A 19484-nucleotide genomic window follows, 5' to 3' on the forward strand; every position below is an offset into this window, starting at 1 on the left:
CTAATTTCTTTTCTGTTATGTTTCCAGCACCGAGTACAAGTCCGATATAAGTCTGATCACCTACTTAAAAATCCTCTAATTTCCTTTAGCCATTGAGATACAGATGTAACTCCTTAATTTAGTGTTAAAAGCCTTTGAAAAAAATTTTTTTTAAATTTTTAAGTAATCTCCACACCCAACATGCGGTTTGAACTCAAAACCCTGACGTCAAGAGTCATATGCTCCACAGACTGAGCCAGCCAGATGCCCCAATGTATTAAAGGCCTTTTATAATTTGGTCTTTTAACCTCTCTAACCTTCTGCCACATCCCCTCATGTTTCTTTGCTCTACACCAAGATTGGCACACCTTTTTTGTAAAGGACCACATGGTCTCTGTTGTAACTATTCAACTCTTGCACTGCCGTTTTGAAAGCAGCCATAACAATATATAAATGAATGAGCATGACTGTGTTCTAAGAAAGCTTTATTCACAAAAATAGGCAGTGGGCTGGATTTGGTCCAGGGACTGTAGTTTACTGACTCTTGCTCTAGATAACTCTAGACCTATATATTTATATTCTTAGATTTCTCAAAATGATTTTGTTCTTAAAGGTATTCGTGGTTCTTTTTTCCTCTGCTTGGAATGTCCTTGTTTTTTGTTTTTTGTTTTTTTTTTTCCTTCATTTATCTGCACAGGTCTTAGCACTGTATTATCAATGCTTATTGCAATGCTTTTTTGCATGGAATATCAGTTAATTATGGTTCAGATGTCAACATTTGCTTGGCTTTGTTAAAGCATGAAAAAGGGGAGAAGCAATACTGATGCACTGGAATGTAAACTCCATGAGGGCAGGAACTTTGTGTTATTTGTAGCTATTTTTTTCAGAGTTTAGAATATGGCCTGGTGCATAGGGCGCTCAATGAAATATTTGTTGAGTAAATGAATGAAAGCCTGGGAATGGAAGAATTAAAATGTAAGAGCTCAGGTTAAACAACTATATGAATGGAAGGCCTGAAACAGGTTTTTTCAAGCCTTTTTTAGGTGAAATCACAGCCCCATTACCCCCAAGGGACTGTAAATTCCTTCAGGGCAGGGAAAATTTGGTTTCCCTACGAAGCATTTCTTACACTGCTAGCACAGTACCTTGAAAAATGAAGGCGCTTCCTGAATTGATACTGAATTGACTAAACCTGAAGGTATTAAGGTTATAATTGAAAAATTTTAGAGTCTTTACGGACTACCAGATATTTATTGAATTTCAATCTTCAATCCAATAAGATGGTATTATAGCTGCTCTTGTATAGTTGGAGAAACCAAAGCTCTGAGAGGTTAATAGTGTCTCCTAGGATGATACAACTCTACGTGGTAAACTCAGGTCGTCTGATAATCACACTCAGTAAGCTTTTCTCTGTACCAGAGCCTAGAAAACTATGGGCTGTGGGCCAAATCTGACCTGCTTTAAGGTAGCTTATCAGCCAAGAATGGATTTTACATTTTAAAAAATGTTTGGAAACCCCCCTCCCCCCCAAAATTTTATGATCCATGAAAATTATAGGAAGTTCAAATTTCAGTGTCCACAAATAAAATTTTATTAGAACTTTGTAATGCTTTTTTTTTTTTTTTAACATGTTGTCTGTGCTCTTTTGTACTGTGATTGAGTAGTTGTGAAAGAGACCATTTATGGTCCACAGAGCTTAAAATATGTGCTCTCTGGCTTTTTATAGAAAATGTTGGCTGACCTCTGTTCTATGCCATCCAACCATCTATCTCAGTATGGGTTCAGTTCTGCTTGAAAGATCTAAAATAAAGAGTATTGAACTTTATATATTTCCTCACACCTCTTGATTTTGAATTATTATAAATTGTGTTTTAAGGACTTTATAACCAGGTACCCCTCAATTTTAAATATATTAAATGCCTAATTAGTAGGAAAATGGAATGATTTTTTATTACTAAACTAACTAGTCTTTTATAGTGTTTTTCCTATTGAAGAAAAATTCTCATTGTTTTGCCTTTAAAAACTAACCATTCATTAAAATTAGTTTTCTGTGATCATCCTTAAGCGTGCCATGCTTCATAATTTGATTTCTAGTGAGCCGTGTCCTCCAGAGCTCCAATCATAGATTCAAACATCATACAAAGCTGCGTTCTTGAAGTGTGGTCTCTGCACCAGCAGCATCAGAATCACTGGGGGAGATTGTTCGATACTCAGATTCTTGGACTCCATCCTGGGCCAACTCGATTAGACCTCTGGAGGTGTGGTCCAGCAGTCTGTTTTTACGAGCACTCTAGGTGATTGTGATGCATATGAACGTTTGAAAACCATTGCTGTTGAATGAGTTCCAATTATGTGTGTTTTCTTCCTATAAGTCTTAATCTAATAAAGAGATCAGCGGAATCTTAAATTTTGAAGTAGTAAAGGTTTTGAAATGAAGAATGTGTAAGATACACTGAAGATGAATTAAAATGAGAACATTTTCCATTATTTCCAAGAGAGGAGTGACTTCTAGCTGTGAAGCAGTAGGTAACAATTCTTGAGCCCTTATTTTGACAGGCATGATCTTAGGCGCTTTAAAATTTTGAGAGCTGTAGTGTTTTTCTTCCTTCTTCCCTTTCTGTGGGTTGTATGCCACAAGCCCACCGGTCACTGGACGGAGCTTATACAGCTGTTTCTCCTATTTCAAACTTCCTTCCTCCGCTTTTAGAAGTTTGAGCCACTAGATGGCAGATTCTTTCAACAATTATAGATTGAAGGACCTTCTTAATAAACGATTTACAGTTCTTCTTGGAAACAATTTGTAGTGTCACATGGAACTCTCCCAGTTCATCAGTGTCACATGTGGGGCGATGCCTAGGGGCACACATTCTGTCCCCAGCTGCCTTTCCTCAGATGGCCTTGGCCACCCCCGTATGTATCGCTGCCCCTTGTTCTGCTCGGCCACTGCCTTTACTCTTGCTCATTTAATTCACCTCTTCTTGTGTTTTTGGCTCCATTTGTCACAGTTTATTTTTGTTGTCTGATACCTGTGTTCCTGCTCTGAGTTTGAGCCTCTTAGGATGTCAGAGCTGGGGAAGAGGTTCATCCATCATTTGGTTCAGCCCCTTCATTTCTCAGGTGGGAGAGCTGAAGCCCGGGGAGGTTAAGCCAAGGACAAGGACTGTGTCTTATTTATCGTTGTTCCTTGTAGTGCTTTGCACATAGCGCACAGATAGATGTGTTTTGCGTGAAACAATTGTGGTAAATGCTATGAAGGAGGCACATCCAATCTCTGTTCCTAAGTGGCTCCGAGTTTGCTAAAGGAGGCGTGATTTAAATAACTTCTGGTAGAGAAGGTCAGGTGGAAGGTGGCAAGTGCCCAGAAGGGAGCAAGACAAACTATTCTGTAGTGTTCAGGACCCCTTTGAACTTTCTCTCCCCCTCCTGCTTCCCTTTTTATAGGCTGGAAGCACATACTGCATTCATTGTTCTCCAAACACCGTTTCACAAACGACACTCTGCTTTTTGACATTGAATTCCCAGGGCTTGGAATGTTCTTTACCTGGTCCCTTTATTCGGGAAATTGTTTAAAAGATAAGCTTTTCACTGTGAAGCCTTCCTTGGCTCCTTCCTCCACGTACTGTCCTTTTGGCTGTCTTTGTACCTACCTCCGAGGTCTTTGAAGAGGTCCTGTGCGGCACTGGTTTGTGTTGACTTGTCCCTCCCCGCCTCCGCCCCCCAGGAGTGGGGCCGCTCATTTTCATTCCCGCCGATCAGTGTACCTCTAAGGCCAGCAGAGGAAAGCAGGTGGGGATCGAAAGCACGGCCCTAAGAGCCACCCCGTGCTCGATGCTGATGAACTGGGAGATACTGTAACACTACAAATGGATTCCAAGAAGAATTATAAATGGTTCATCATGAAGCTTCTTCAGTTGCTTGCCGTAATTCCATATTCCGCATTGCTTAGCACACAATTTGCATTTAGTAAATATTGATGGCATAACATCACATAGTTACTTTGTTGCAGAGGTACTTGAATCTGATGCCTGATACCTAGACCTATGATACTCCTATTTTCCGCAAAATTTTGAGGTTGAAGATTACCGGGAAGGTCAGTCTTTCTCTCTTTTTTGTCAAGAAGTGCAGTTACAATTCCCACACATCATGTGCTTTAATCTAGAGAACTTAATTTGCACTGTAGAAAATCTGTTTTGCTTTATGTTTTTATAGAAAAATTTTAAAACCATTACTTCGAAATATGATTCTTAAAGTAAGCACTTAAGCCAAATATCCAGTATATTTAAGGAACTATTCTGGGTGGAGGAATTCACTGGAACAGAACAATGTTAATGCTGTAAATTATTTTCTAGAGTATTATCTGTGTGCGGGCTGACTTCTGCAAAAATCTAACGATCCTTTCAGCAGTAAATCACGGAATGCTTAAGCTATAACCGTTAATGTATGAAAACCTCTAAATGCCACAAAGTAAATGATACGCTGATTTTATTTTCAGTATTTGACTAGACTTGTGGGTGGGTGTTATGTGCTAAAGCCAGTTTACTGCATTTTCTTTCCTGGACTTCACTAACTGGCAAAATTTATGTACATGATTTGGGATACTGTATCTCGATGTTCCCGTTTTTAAGTTAAAGAGAAAAGTACGGAGAATGAGGTCATGAATACCTAAGTATCTACTACTCAGAATTAACAAATACTAACGTTTTCTTTTTTACTTAAGGGGTGTGTGTGTCCGTGTACATGCACATACATGAGTAAAAGAGACAGTACAAACAGAATTCCCCAAATTCCCTCCTTCCATTCCTTTGTCTCCTCATCCCTTTCTAGAGGTAGCTGCTCTCAAGATTTTGGTGCATGCCTTCCCCCCCCCCCCCCCCCATTTCTTTACCTACCATCTTATCTACGTATCCATTCTATTGTTGTATATGTTTTCCTGGATAATTTGTTGAATTTATCCATTCCTTTTAAGCATTTAAAATACATCTAATTCTCCTGCATTATAAATAGTGCTGCACAAAATCTTCTTTTACCATGAGATAAATATACCTGTATAAGAATTTCTCCAGAGTGTCCTTAGAACATAGTTTATGGGGTTGTCAGGTATGTCTTTTTGTTAGGTTTGCCACATCATTCTCCAAAATGATTGTTCCAATTTGAAGCTTCACCAGTACTTTAACTGTGTTCTTAAACATTCTCTGTATTTTACTCATTTTTTTTTTTTAACGTATCTGTGGCCAACATGGAGATTTGAACTCACAATGCCAAGATCAAGAGTCACATATATGCCCTACCAGCTGAGCCAGCCAGGCACCCCTAAATCTGTATTGTTTTAATATGCATTACTGACTTTTGGATTTCTCCTTTTGTGACTTGCTTAATGCTTTGTCCATTTTTGTTTTGGGCTGATTATGGGAGATCCATATACATTCTTTGCTAATACTCTGTTACTTTTGTGTGTTCATCTGGTGTGTGATTTATCTTTTCATTGTATAAATAGAAATTTAAAATTTTTAAAAAAAATTAATTTTTTTTTAGAGAGCGTAGCAGGGGAGGGACGGCGGTGGGGAGAGAGAGAGAAGAGAATCTTAAGTGGGTTCCATGCTCAGCATGGAGCCTGACGTGCGGCTCAATCCCACAACCCTGGAATTATGACCTGAGTCTAAATCAAGAGTTGAACGCTCAACCGACTGAGCCACCCAGGCACCCCTGTAAGTTTTAGGTGTAATATGGTGGAATTTGAAGGAGAATGTCTTAATGACCCCAGGTAGGAAAGTATTTGCAGATGAAGACGCACAAAGCACAGCGCACAAGGGAATGATTAGCAGTGAGAATGGAGTTAGCTTTTCTTAGAACTGCTCACTCTCGTGTAAGTTTTAGATTTGTCTACTTTTAGTATGTGTTCAGTCCCATGAAAAATTCTGTTGGGATTTTATTTGAAATTGCATTCAATTTATAGATGAAGAATTGACTTCTTTCAGGTATTGAGGGTGTGTCAAAGAACATGGTATTCTTCTCTGTATTCATGGCTTTTAGTCTTTCATAAATAGTTTGGAATTTTTTTCTTAACACTTTCCTTTATCAGATTATCGGCTTAGCCTTGTTTAGTTCTATCTTTATCAGTGAATCATCCCCTTCCCCCATTTTCTTCCTCCCCGCTGTGGCCTTGACCTTTCCCCCTTTCCCTGCCTCATCTTCTCACACCTCGCTGCTGGAACCAGCAAGCTTGGGGACTGGCAGGGGGAAGTGGAGTCGCTCTGGCACCTTCCACTGTGCTACTTAAGGAGAAAGTTGGAGCTTTAAATTCAGTTACTCAGGAAACATTTATTCTGTATATTGTGCTGGGCTGGGCCTCAGACTTCTTTCTTTTTCATTGACTGTTTTCATTCAAGTTACATGGTTTTATCATCTAGTGAGGACAGTATGTGATTAGTTCCATCATTCTGCCTCTTTTTCCACTTACTCCTCAATTAGGCATTAATGGAGGAAAGGTTTGGAAGCAGGTGTTGAATCTCTTTTGTTTTATTGATTGATTGATTGAAGTTGGCTCCATGCCCAGTGAGGAGCCCAGTGCAGTGCTTGAATTCATGACCTCGAGATCAATACCTGAGCTGAGATCAAGAATTGGACGCTTAACTGACTGAGCCACCCAGGCATCCCTGGATCTCTTTTGTTCTTAGTGGAGTTTGCATGTAGCCAGTTTGATGTATACATGGCTATGATATTTCTCAGAAATCATGGTGAGGACATGTCTTCTAGCATGAAGAACAAGAGATAAGAAATCTGAGATTTTAGTTAGCTGTGTATCTCCTTCTTCAGTAGTCAGGCAACTTAGTTTAATACATATACATGTGTATGTATACATATTATTATTTTTTGATTGTCAAGTGATCCTCTATTGAAAAATTTTCCTTTGTAGTTCTTACTAGTGGGGCATTCCACTGCACCACTGTTCATGCATCTCTGATGTCATGAGGGTGGTGGCCATGAACATTGCCCCCCATAGACTGGACAGTCCCCAGGATCTCTCAAATGGTTCCAGAAAGTTCTCTGGCTAAAGAATGGTGCTGCATCTGTTGGGCAATGTTCACAATCTCGTCAAAAGTGATACTTCTGCTGTGCTTAACGTTTTTCTGCTTCTTTCTCTCTCTTGGTGGTTCCTTGAGGGCTTCGATAATCAGGGAAGAGGCAGAAGGTACCATTTCAATCCGGGTCTGTCTATTCTGAATGGTCAGTTTCATTGTCAGCCTCAGACCCTTCTGATCACAGGTTACCCTGGAGATGTCATCGCCAACCTTTTTTTGGAGACAGACTCAGGGGGCAGTCTTGGGGGTCAGGGCAGATGTGGCACTGACTTCCCCACTGGTGTACCTCAGGTATACAACTTAGATCTTACTGGGATTGAATTTAGGCGGCGTGGTGGAGGCGGCTGGTGTCGGATGAACCTGGATTCTGGATGACTGAAGAGAGTTGCACCTTCGCCTCCTCCAAGCCGAGAGCCAAAAACTGTGTATATTTTTTATCTGAAAATTAGGTATGTCCCCTACATGACATAGTAGTGCAGAGTAAATAATAATATTGAATCCTTTGAGAAAAGAATTATACGGTTGTTAATATAAATATATATGTTGTACACTGAGCAGAGGAAAATTATTTTAGTTATCCTGGTCTTTTGGGAATTTGTTGAATTCTTAGTGTTTTTATGTTTATTATAATGATAGGTTGCTAATTTTTAAAGATATGTTTTATGAAAAACATGTTTTATGTTTGAAAAAACACTGAGATTATATTCAGAAATATCAATATTCAGGATTACCTGTTTTGTTTCTGTTTATTCAGAGGATTTTTTAAAAAGTAATCTCTATGCCCAGTGTGAGGCTCAAATTCATAACCCTGAGATCAAGTGTGGAAGTTCCTCAAAAAATTAAAAATTGATCTACCCTAGGACCCAGCAATAGCACTACTAGGAATTTACCCAAGGGATGCAGGAGTGCTGATACATAGGGGCAATTGTACCCTAATGTTTATAGCAGCACTTTCAACAATAGCCAAATTATGGAAAGAGCCTAAATGTCCATCAACTGATGAATGGATAAAGAAGTTGTGGTTTATATACACAATGGAATACTACATGGCAATGAGAAAGAATGAAATCTGGCCTTTTGTAGCAACGTGGATGGAACTGGAGAATGTTATGCTAAGTGAAATAAGTCCTACAGAGAAAGACAGATACCATATGTTTTCACTCCTATGTGGATCCTGAGAAACTTAACAGAAGACCATGGGGGAGGGGAAGGGGAAAAAAAAAAAAAAGAGAGGGAGGCATACCATAAGAGACTTTTAAAAACTGAGACTAAACTGAGGGTTGACGGGGGGGGGGGGGGGGTGGTAGGAGGGAGGGGAAAGTGGGTGATGAGCATTGAGGAGGGCACCTGTTGGGATGAGCACTGGGTGTTGTATGGAAGCCAATTTGACAACAAATTTCATATTAAAAAAAATAATAAAGTAATCTCCACGCCCAGTGTGAGGCTCAATTTCACAACCCTGAGATCAAGAATCGCATGCTCTACTGATGGAGCTAGCCAGGCACTCCCAGAGTTTTTTTTTTGTTTTCTGCTTTTTTTTTTTTTAAACAAAATGACTTTTGAAAAAAATTTCATTGTGGATTATTTGAAGCGTGTTCATAGAGACGATAATATATTGACTTCCTTGTGCCTGTCATTCAGTTTCAACAGTCAACTCGCGGCCACTCTTGTTTCGTAGGTAGATCCCTGGTCATTCCTCTACCCTTTTTTTAAGTAAATCCTTTTGATACACCAACTCTAAAGAGCCTTTTAAAGTGTTGTTTTCTTTTACCTTGTATTTTCTATGCAGACACTAAAGTTTTTTAAGTTTTGCTGTTTCTATGAACATGGTCTAGCAAAAGGTAAGGACTAATTTGTGTGATGAAGTACATCCTTTTTTTGACAAAATGGGAGCCTGGTGACAATATGAGTGTTTTGCTTTAAAGGGGAGCTTGATCATTATTTTCTGTCATTTGGGACAGTGGTAGATCATGTTGGGACAGTGTTACATGGACAAGACCAGTGAAACTGTGACTTCTCTTTTCTGTTAGTGTTCCACTTTATTGTCATTGGGAACAATGAATAATTCACTGGTAGGTGTAGTGCTTCCTTTAACTTATCATAATTTTACCTTTAAACATTTTTTTTTTCGTTAGATGATTATAATGCCTGTTACATAGCTCTCGGCTAGATTTAGTGAATGCTGTGACTTTAAAAATCATGACTGTTGGTGCTGACTCCAGTTAAAAATACTGTATTGCATATTTGAAAGTTGCTAACAGAGTAGATGTTAAAAGCTCTCATCACAAGAAAAAGAACGTGTAACTGTGTATGGGATAGATATTAACTAGCTACGGCGATCATTTCACGGTATATACAAATTTTGAATCCTTATGTCGTACACCTGAACTAATATGCTATGTATCATTTATATGTCAATAAAAACATCATGACTGTTTGGTTTTCATTATTAATGAGTTTAGTCTGTGTAGTGTCACAGTCTTTTACCTTCTAGTATATGTCAGACTGTTTGCCCTGTTGGCAGCTTGCCTCTAATTGTTCACAAAGTAGAACAACTGGAGGAAACAGATCATAACGTGCGTGTAAACTACCGCGTCGTCTTGTTTCAGTGTCGTTATTATTGTAGGGTACTGTCCTATCCACAGCGCTTTTGGCTGTCATCCCTAACATCTGTAATTGTGTCCTCACTGTGCATAATGCTGTGATGAATATACCTATATCTGGGTGTGGGACGCGTCTGGATCTGAAGTTTATTGGTGTTGATACAGACCATTTCTTCAGTGTTCAGGGGCCAACCTTGAAACATTTTTACTCTTTCTTTACCGTTCCCATCTGGATTTCAGGTACTTGAATGTTTAAGCCTTACCTCTGTATAAGTGAAGGTGGAATTCTAGGTGAAAAACCATCTGGTTTTCTTCTGATTGTTTCTTCTAAAATATTTTACTTCTGGGTTTAGTATATAGCAACTTCAGTTTTCTTTGTGAAGGTGACTGTTTCTGCTCTCCTTGTTTTGATGTCCTCTTACTCATATTACAGTTTATCAGTTCTTTTTATTTTTCTGTTTTCTAGACTTTTACTGGTTGGTGGATGCGAAACTGCTGAAGTGGGCATATCCAAAGCGTCTAGCTATGGCCTATCTGCCTGGAGAGTTCTTTCAGGATCGCCTTATTATAAGCAGGTTACTAATGGTGGAGACAGGGTCACTGCAGTAAGTATTAGTTATGGCCTTTCACTTTGCTAATAGAGCTTAGGCAGGAGAGGAGGAAATAATTTGTCTTGGATGAGGAAGGTGACTTTGTGTGAAATTTTGGTACTTCTTCCAAACATCAAATTTATCTAAAGCATTTTGTGTTTAACTTGGTCTCATTTTTAGTAACGGTATTAGCAGATGTTAGAAGAACAACAGTAGTCTTGTTACTTACATTTGCTTATTTAAACGTTAACGTTCATTCCATGTGTTTGCTGTGCTGGCAGCTCTTCTGAGTGCTATTGTATGTATTAGCCCACTTAATTCTCCCCCACTTTTTGAGATAGGTATTGTTACTAGCCTGTCTGTTGATGGCAAAAGTAAAGCGTAGTTAAGTAACTACCCTGGGTCACCGAGCTAGCAAGTGGCAGAATACAACGGAAGTTCCCCTGTTCAAGATTTCACCACCATGCTACACTTCCTGACATTTTCGTCTGTGTTCACCTGGGTGATAAACCTGGCCATTCATTCATTTGTTGTATAGCAGAGTATTCTGGTGTGCTGGAATAGTCAGTATAGGCTAGGTTCTGCTGTGATAATAAAAACAGTTACATAGACGAAAACTCCTGACATTTCTGTGTTTTACCGGGTAACAACTCATCCCTTATTTGTGGCAGAGCCTGCTCTTGGTGCCATGACTCCCCTGAACAGTTTGTTCCAAGTGATGACTGAAGAATACACAGAGGCTGGTGACCTCTTGAGGTTCCACTGTCTCAGTTTGTAGAAGAGGGAAGAGAGGGCTGAAAGGTGGAACTTTTTAAACCAGAACTGCTGTTACTTCTCACAGTGCATGCGTTCTAACTAATCATATGGCCCTTCCTGCCTGTAAGGGGCCTGAGAAATTGTTTTTTCTGTGTATCCAGAAAGCCAAGAAAAATGAGATATTAGTGAATAATTTATCGGCCATATTGACCACCCTGTAATGTTATATATCTTGGTTATTTATGTAAACTGCAGGAAATCAAGCACTTGATCAAAATTATGTATCCTGTTCTTAGCACAGTGCCTCCTTTCCAGTGGCTGCTCAGATATGTTTTCCAGTAGGGAAGAAACCAAGAAATTAAAGTAAAGCACAGTATAAGGGAATGTGTCATGTTGTTTTTTCCTATAGTGAATGTATTTGTCCTGTTAATTCTGTGTTAAGATACACTGATTTTAAAATAATACCCTAAAACCATGAATGGTTAAATGTCTGGTATTAAAAAGGAACTAATGAAGAAATGCTTTTAAAAGAAAATCTTAAGCAATTATTGTAAGCTCCCATTCATTTTTTTCTTTAGTTCTCAGCATATTCCGAAGTATGTTATTGTGAATTGAGCTCAACAAAGTAGGGTTGGGTATGTGTGTGGTTTTTTTTTTTTTTTTTTTTTTTTTTTTGGTGAGAAAGGGTGAGTGAGGAAGGGAGAGGAGAGAGAGAGAGAATCCCATGAGGGGCAGAGAGAGAGAGAGAGAGAGAGAGAGAGAGAGAATGAGAATGAATCCCAGAGTAGTGCTTGGACTCATTACCTGTGAGACCATAATCTGAGCTAAAGTCGGATGCTTAACTGATCCACCCAGGCACCGTTTGTTTGTTTGTTTGTTTTTTTTTTAATTTAGTTCAACTTAGTGGTTTATGTGACACTAGACCCTGTATCTGGTAGTATTTCTGGATGAGTTTATAATCGAGGACTGTTTTTTGTGCTCTTCCTTCCATGTGCTACCCTCTGCTTATGCTAGTTCCTGCCTCTTCTCCTGCCGGACCCAGAGGAGGCCGGATTGGGGTTTGGTAGCCACACTTCACAGATAAGGAGCCTAAGATCTCATGACTAAAAATAGGGAACACAGGTGGAATGGATCTTCTAGACTCCCGTTGAGCGCCTTCCCCCACTCCCCGTGTGAGATTATGCCCGTCTCAGTGGCACTGTCAGATTTGTCTGTGATTATCCCATAATTCGTAAAGGGGTAAGAGTTGCTTAAACATATTATTTCGTTTTTGCAGGAAGTTCTTCCTGTTTCTCTCGATGTAGTTCATACCCAGCTTGTAGTTTTCTATGTGAGATATTCAGGGCAGATCTTGGAAAGAGTTTGAACAGCTTTGGCTCTTGAGTCTAAGTGTGATGTCTGCAGCTTATTTTTTAAATGGTTTAGTCAAAACCATAATTTAAAAGACGTGTATACACACACATAGATAAAGCACACATAGATAAATGGCAAAGCATCGATAACTGGTGAACCCAAGCGAAAGGTATACTGGTGTTTCTTTGTACCATCACTTGCGCTTTTCAGTAGCTATGAAATTTGTCAAAGGTTGAGGGGCAAAAGAGAAAATATAGGCTAAGTGTGGAGGATACAAGGAGAGATGAAGTAGGCGAACTGTGGAGGTCCATTTCAGGTCAGTTTAATCGGGCGCATTTGTGACAGAGGGGTCTGGGAGACGAAGAGTCACAGAGTGCTCTCGCGTACCGTGAACCCTCTTTTCACCTTGGCTTCTTTGAATTCTCTTGTGCTTTCACTTTGCTCCTCACTGAAGTATTGAAATCTGCTTTGCTATGGCCCTTCCCTCCCCAGCCTGAAGCTTTGGTATGGCAGTCTCTTAAAAGAAAATTGCCCGTGCCCTGACAGAATAAGTGGGGAAAAACATTAAATTGCAAATTGAATGCTCGGCTGTATGATTAATTTCTTCGAAGGGTATTTTAATTACGTTAGTGGCTCTTAAATATGTCTTGCAGCTAAACGTCCAGTCCTTCTACGTAGCCTGCCCCTACCTCAGAGTAATTTGAGTTTTGGGATTAGTTCCTTTTGTCAGGTGGCAGATACTGTCCTCATCGAGCTTGTTTGTTTAAGGTTGCTATTGTGTTCGGGTGGATATTGACTAAAAAATGCTGCTGACACATACATTCTAGTCTCTCACACGGCTGCCAGGTTGTCTAAGAGACGGTGCAAGATTCAATATGTGCATTGACCGAAGTTTCAAATTAATGTTGGGTAGTTTTATGTATTCGTTTGTTCAACGTTGAGTCACTGCTGGGTGTTAGGAATAGAGAGGTAGCAGCCCTCACGGGGTTTACTGTATGGGAGGATATAGCTGTGTCCACAAATAGAGGCAATAAGCTATAACAGACAGCAGGTTTGGATTCAGTAACTGGGAGAAAGGAAAGAACCCAGACTCGGGAGTCAGAAGTCTGGGATGGGAATTCTGCCTCAACACTTTACACCTCTGTGGGTAAGGCTTTTGCGACAATTAGATGAGGGAATATATTTGAAGGCACTTGATAAGCCATACGGTGATCTAAAGTGTTCATTGTTATTATGTTTGTATTTTTAAGGTCAGAATTTTAGAAAAAGTATAAAAAGGAACAAAACTAATTTTTATGTTACTGCTACGCTGCTTTTTTGGTAAAGGCTGTTGTGGAAGGGACACAGGCTGTTTGGAAACCCGTTTCTCTGAGAAATCCTATTTCCCTCAGAATATAGAAGTAATCAGAGGAATATTTCCATAAGACCCCACCACCTGCCTGCATCTGTACCTCTTCTGTCGTCATCGCAGACAAACTGTCCTTGTACCGGCTACGGCCAACCCATCTGTGTTTCTACCAGATCTCACGCTTGTTCATGGAAGAATATTGTTCCTATACCATGAATTGTGCTGTCTGTTAGACTTATCAGCGTACAACATGCTTTTATTTTTCCATCATAAAAACCATTTTTTTGTTTGCCTTTGGGGGATATAGACCCCACTAAATCCTGCTACCACCCCATTTATTTCCCTTTCTTTAACATGTTCTAGAGTCGTCTGTACTTGCTTGCACTTCCTCTTTCTTTTCTCTCTTGAATTCGAATTCTGTTGCATGGGGATTTACTTCCATCATTTCACTGAAATACTCCTATTGATGTAATCAGTGGCCTCCCAACATTTTACCCATGCATCAATTTTATTGGTATTCTTTAATCTCTTCTAATTGCTTCTACAAAAATCAGTTTATTTTCCTTTCTTCCTTTCCGTTCTCTGCCCTTTTTGTGCTACTGCTACTTTGACAAAACACATAATATTTGCACATTAGTTTCTGCCTTGATCCTCACCTTTCTTTAGTGTCTTAGATGTCCATTTCTGATTCAGAATGCTGTCACTTTTTGTTTTGAAGTGTTCCCAGTCATCTCTTGGTTGGATGAAACTATCTTCTAGTAGATGTGTGTGTGTGTGTGTGTGTGTGTGTGTGTGTGTGTGTACACACATGCTCTTTAAGATTTTATTCTTAAGTAATCTCTACACCCAACATGGGGTTCAAACTCAGCCTGGAATCAAGAGTTGCATGCTCCACTGACTGAGCCAACTAGGCGCCCCTCTTTTAGAAGATGTTTTAAGACGGGTTCATGGGGAAAGAGTTCCTTAAGTTCTTGTATGTTCAAAATTGTTTTCTAGTAGTCTAGTATTTGAAGGAAAACGTGTGGATATAAAATCCTTAGTTTACCCTTTCTTTCATTGAACTTAAAAAAACAAAAAACAAAAAAAACCACTACTCCATTATTGCTTTGCTTTGTATGTGGAATATGAAAATTCTCACTGAAGTTAAATTATTTTCCTTACAAAGGGAATCATACAAATAATATACAAATGTTATTTGGCCATTATACTTGAAGGCCTTGAGGATTTTTTTTTTTTTAGTCTGTGAAATTTAATAGCTTTCCTAGGATATTTCTCAGAGTTGATTTTTCTGGGCTAATTTTCTCAGAGAATCCCCATTGGCTCTTTCAACTATATATCTTTTTCTATTTCTGGCAAGAATTCTTGGATTATAATTTTGACAGTGGTTTTAGATGATCCCTTTGCTACCTTCCCTCATCTGTCCTTCCGTGACCCTGCAGTATTTTTACAATCTGCTATTGCTCAACACCAGGCCTGGTAGTAGGCGTCATGGGGACATGGGGGTTGGCAGGAGCAGTTGAGATGACACCCTGGGATTTGGTGTTTTTTGTCTTTCTTACTTATAGTTATCTTGAAGTTTGTCTTATCTTCTGTCTTCAAGTTAAGGTGAGGACATGATTTTCATATAGATTTATTTTCTACTCCCCACCCTCCCCCCGCCCCACTTTTTTTTTCTTCAAGTAAGCTCTACACCCAGTGTGGGGCTTCAGTTCATGACCGTGTTCTACTGACTGAGCCAGCCAGGCACCTCATATTTTTCCCTTCTTTTTCTTTTTTTGTTGGAGGAAATATTGGGAGATACGGAGCTAAGCCACCACTGATGGCTTTAACTACTCAGAAGTTCTGATAGGAAAATTTTTAAGCTCAACAAACCTGTACTCTTCTTTGCCTTTTTCTTTCAAGGTAAAATTCATAAAACATAAAACCAACCACTAACCATTTTAAAATATACAATTCAGTTGCGTTTAGTACATTCACAATGTTTGCAACTATCACCACTATCTAGTTCCAAGACATTCTTATCACCCCAAAAGGAAACCTCATTCCCATTAACTTGTCCTTCCCTATTCTTCCTCCCTCCAGTTCCTGGCAACCTCTAGTCTGCTTTCTGTTTCTATGGACTTACCTATTCTGTTTCATATAAATGGAATCATATAATATGTGGCCTTTTGTTTCTGACTTCTTTGATTAGAATAATGTTCTCAGGGTTCATCCAAGTTGTAGCATCTATCACTTCTTCATTCCTTTTTATGACTGAACAGTATTCTGTCGTGTGGATATATTACATTTTGTTCGTTCTTTAGTTAATGGTCTTTTGAGTTGTTTCCACTTCTTGGCTGTTGTGAATAGTATTGCTATGAACATTTGTGTATAATTATTTGATGGAATACCTGTTTTCAATTCTTTTGGGCGTATACTTAGGATGGAATGGCTGGGTCAAATGGTAATTTTATGTTAAACTTTTTGAGGAACCATGAAACTTGTCTACAGCAGCTGTACCATTTTACTTCTCCCCACCCCAAGCAGTGTACTAAATTCTCTACATCTTCAACAATACTTGTTGTTTTAAATTTCTTAAATTACACCCTTCTCTCCCTCTTGGTTTTATAAATGCATCTGTTAAGTCTAAAGAGAGTCTGTGTCCTATTATTTCAAATACTGGTTTCTAAATGTTGATTTCTTTTTTCTGGCATTTTTGAAGCATAAGATCAATTCCTTAATAAGTTGGCTATTGTGAGTACATCTCTGACACCTATTGATGGTTTTCTTAACTATTTCTTAAAGTGTTAGATTTCTTATAGTTTTCATTTCGCGATAAAAGGATTTTTACAGTGAGGAAGCATTCCATTAATTTTTCTTTGTATGATGTGCATTTATTTTGTAGGTACCGAAGACCCTGGGATTGTTAAGGATGTTAAGTGTCAAGTTTTATAGTCGCCCGGGACAAGAACAGGTAACTCACAAGCTTAACCTTGTGCTTCTCAAATATTTTCACCAGAGTACCTTTAAAGCACAACGGAATGAACCTTCAGTGTTATAGATCTTCATCTGGGTGTGCTCTTAATTGTACCCTGCATGGACAGATCCATAAGTAAAAATTCCTGGAGCTATTCTCTGAAGGTTTGTGTGTTTTACTGTATATCATTCTTCTCTCAATAATGAAGATTTGAAAAAAAAAAAAAAAGGTAAAGAATGAACTTAGTCCTCTTGAGTTTGGGAATGGAAGACAAAATCTCCTGGAACCATTATATGTTTGAAGTTTTTTTTTTTTTTTTTTTAATTTTATCTTACTTGCAAATTTTCCTTCCTTGTCCATAATATATCCTTTTTTGTTTGTTTTTTTTAAATCTGAGATTATTGAAACTCCAAGAAAAAGCAAGCCATGTTGATTCTGGGCTTCAAAAACCATTTTATACTGTTTTCCAAGAGATGCATGGATCCTTGACAAGGATGTTTGTCAGTTTCCTCCTGATGTGAGTGAGGTGCTTAGGAGCTGCCTCTGATGGAGATGGTTACTTCTGTCTCTCTCTCTTGCTCTCACAAGAGTCTTGGCCTATATGGAAGCATTGGATCTTACCTTTTTTGTTTTGGGGTGACTCAAACTGCCTCATTTTTCTGTTTCTTCAATTTCTTTACTTACCCAAGGGAAATTACAAGAAAGTACAGAAATCTTGAGAAATCAGATGAGCATTCTGGTGCTGCATTTGCATTTAATATATTTAAAGTTTGAGTTCTTTCTCTGCCATTGACTTCAGCTAAGTCATGCATTCTGGATTGTTTTGGCATTGTCTCTACAAAAGTGAGCAGTACCACTGCTGTTGATGTCTGGAAAGTCACTTTCATGTTGAATCCCCATATGGTGGCACTGTTTTCCAGTTAGCATTCTCTTCAGGCATTTCATGGAGTTTGTTTTCATTTTGCAGATGAAGAAACATATGAAAGATCAAATGGCTTGGCCTCTGCCATGGACTTAGTTCTCTGTATCGCCTCTGTTGATCTGTTACCATTTTAGTGCATGATAGCATTATTTTACTTTTTCTTCCTGCATCCTTTCTGTATTCTCTTTAATACTATCTAGATTACTATCTTTAACAAAAATGACTCACTTTTAAAATTCTGTTGACTTTATTAAAGCAATTATATGTCATTTCAGTGTGTATTCTTTTTTTTTTTTTTTTTCAGTCGGCACTCACTTTGAGCCCAGGCATAATGTTAGAGCTGAGAATAAATTGATGAATAAAATGCATTGCACTTCCTCAAGCAGCCCTCAGTGTAGTGGGGGAGACAGTTACAGAAGCAGCTGGGAAATAATACGGTCTTATGCATTTTATAACCCCTTCTATAAGTTAATATGAAGTACCATTGAGGTGCACAAAGAGGGAGCCCTTCATTCTGGAGAGGATACTCAATTTAGAAGTGAGGGTTCCTCACACAGAAAGAGGGACACTGGACATTTCCAGTCTGGTAGCGGCATTTGCCATGTCCTGGAAGTGTCAGAGGGCAGTGCTGGAACATTCCAGTTTGCTGGGCTGTAGACACTAGTTTTATTTGGCAGATAGTATTACCTTTCAAAGAGTATATTAATAATAAAAGTTCTGTGTGTTCTTTTATAAAGAATGTTGTCTTGGAAAATTTTTTTCCCAAGGGCTTTTTATTTCCTATGTATTTTTGCAGTGTCTCCCCCTGCTCACTAGCCCCAGGTTTGTTAACCAGGCATTTGAGGATGATTTATTTATTTATTTATTTATTTATTTATTTATTTATTTAGGGAGGTCAGACTTCTAAACCACAGTGGGCAAGAATACTAGCTCAACTTCTTAAGGGCAGGATTTATGTTTTGCTTGCTGCTAGCTTCCCACAGTGTCAGACATACCTGGCATATAATCTGTATTACTGGATATGTTTATTCATGTTGAATGTGGGAAGAGCAGCACTTACGAATTCACCTTTAAGACTATGTAGTAATTCAGAACATTTTGAATGTATGTACTAGAGTTCAGTACTTTAATTTTCATGTAGCGTGTACATTTGAAAGGTGTAATGAAATAGGAAATCACTCATTTTTAATTGTTCTGTGTAGATATGCAGTTGAAGAAAGTTAGGTAAGTTAAAGTACTCTCAGTGCTAAGATCTGATATTTAACATTTAAAAGAATTACTCTCTTAGAAAGGACAGTTAAAGGTTTTATTGTAGTGTTTGAGAGAAGACACAATTCCTACTCTATTGCTGCCAGTAGTAGAGGCTTTAATTAGTGTTTTTAATTAACAAAAGATCAAATGGACGTTTGAGCTAGTAGTTTAATAAATGAGAAATAGAGGTGAAAGTTAAAATCCTGTTCATGTTATTAATTTCAGTAGTATTGGTATCGCATTGCTACACAAGAGATTCAGTGAGGTAAGAGGAAAGTATCTTTTGGAAAGCTGTGGGAAGAGATTTTGATACAAGGAGGTAAATAGAATTGATAATATGCTCAATTAAAAGGGTCATAGATGAATTCATGGTGAAAGAAGACCATGCAAATGATCTTTGTCAACCAACTCCCTTTGTTCCATTGTAATTTACAAGGTAAGACTGCCTTTCAGTACATACTCATGGAATAGAGTAGACTGAAGCAGGCAGTGAGTGAAATTCATCATTTTCTTTCTTTCTTTTCCTCACCTTTTGTTTTGTTTTTTTAATTTTTTGAAACATTTATTTATTATTAAGACAGAGCGTGAACAGGGGAGGGCCAGAGAGAGAGGGAGACGCAGAATCCGAAGCAGGTTCCAGGCTCTGA

The 19484-nt window shown here is 38.6% G+C and overlaps 1 protein-coding gene across 11 annotated transcripts in view; it reads left to right on the plus strand.

The window, feature by feature from the left end:
- NBAS (NBAS subunit of NRZ tethering complex) overlaps window positions 1-19484 on the plus strand; it is a 355550-nt gene that overhangs the window by 66824 nt on the left and 269242 nt on the right. For 10 of the 11 annotated variants that reach the window (XM_045054925.1, XM_045054924.1, XM_045054917.1 and 7 more), the window contains 2 exons: window positions 10128-10266; window positions 16593-16661. In XM_045054925.1, the coding sequence (XP_044910860.1) occupies window positions 10128-10266; window positions 16593-16661 (208 nt within the window). The remainder of the gene's footprint in view (window positions 1-10127; window positions 10267-16592; window positions 16662-19484) is intronic. The other variant, XM_045054926.1, reaches the window with a different exon arrangement.

Source organism: Felis catus, chromosome A3 (genome assembly GCF_018350175.1).
Source record: "Felis catus isolate Fca126 chromosome A3, F.catus_Fca126_mat1.0, whole genome shotgun sequence".
NCBI classification, from domain to species: domain Eukaryota; kingdom Metazoa; phylum Chordata; class Mammalia; order Carnivora; family Felidae; genus Felis; species Felis catus.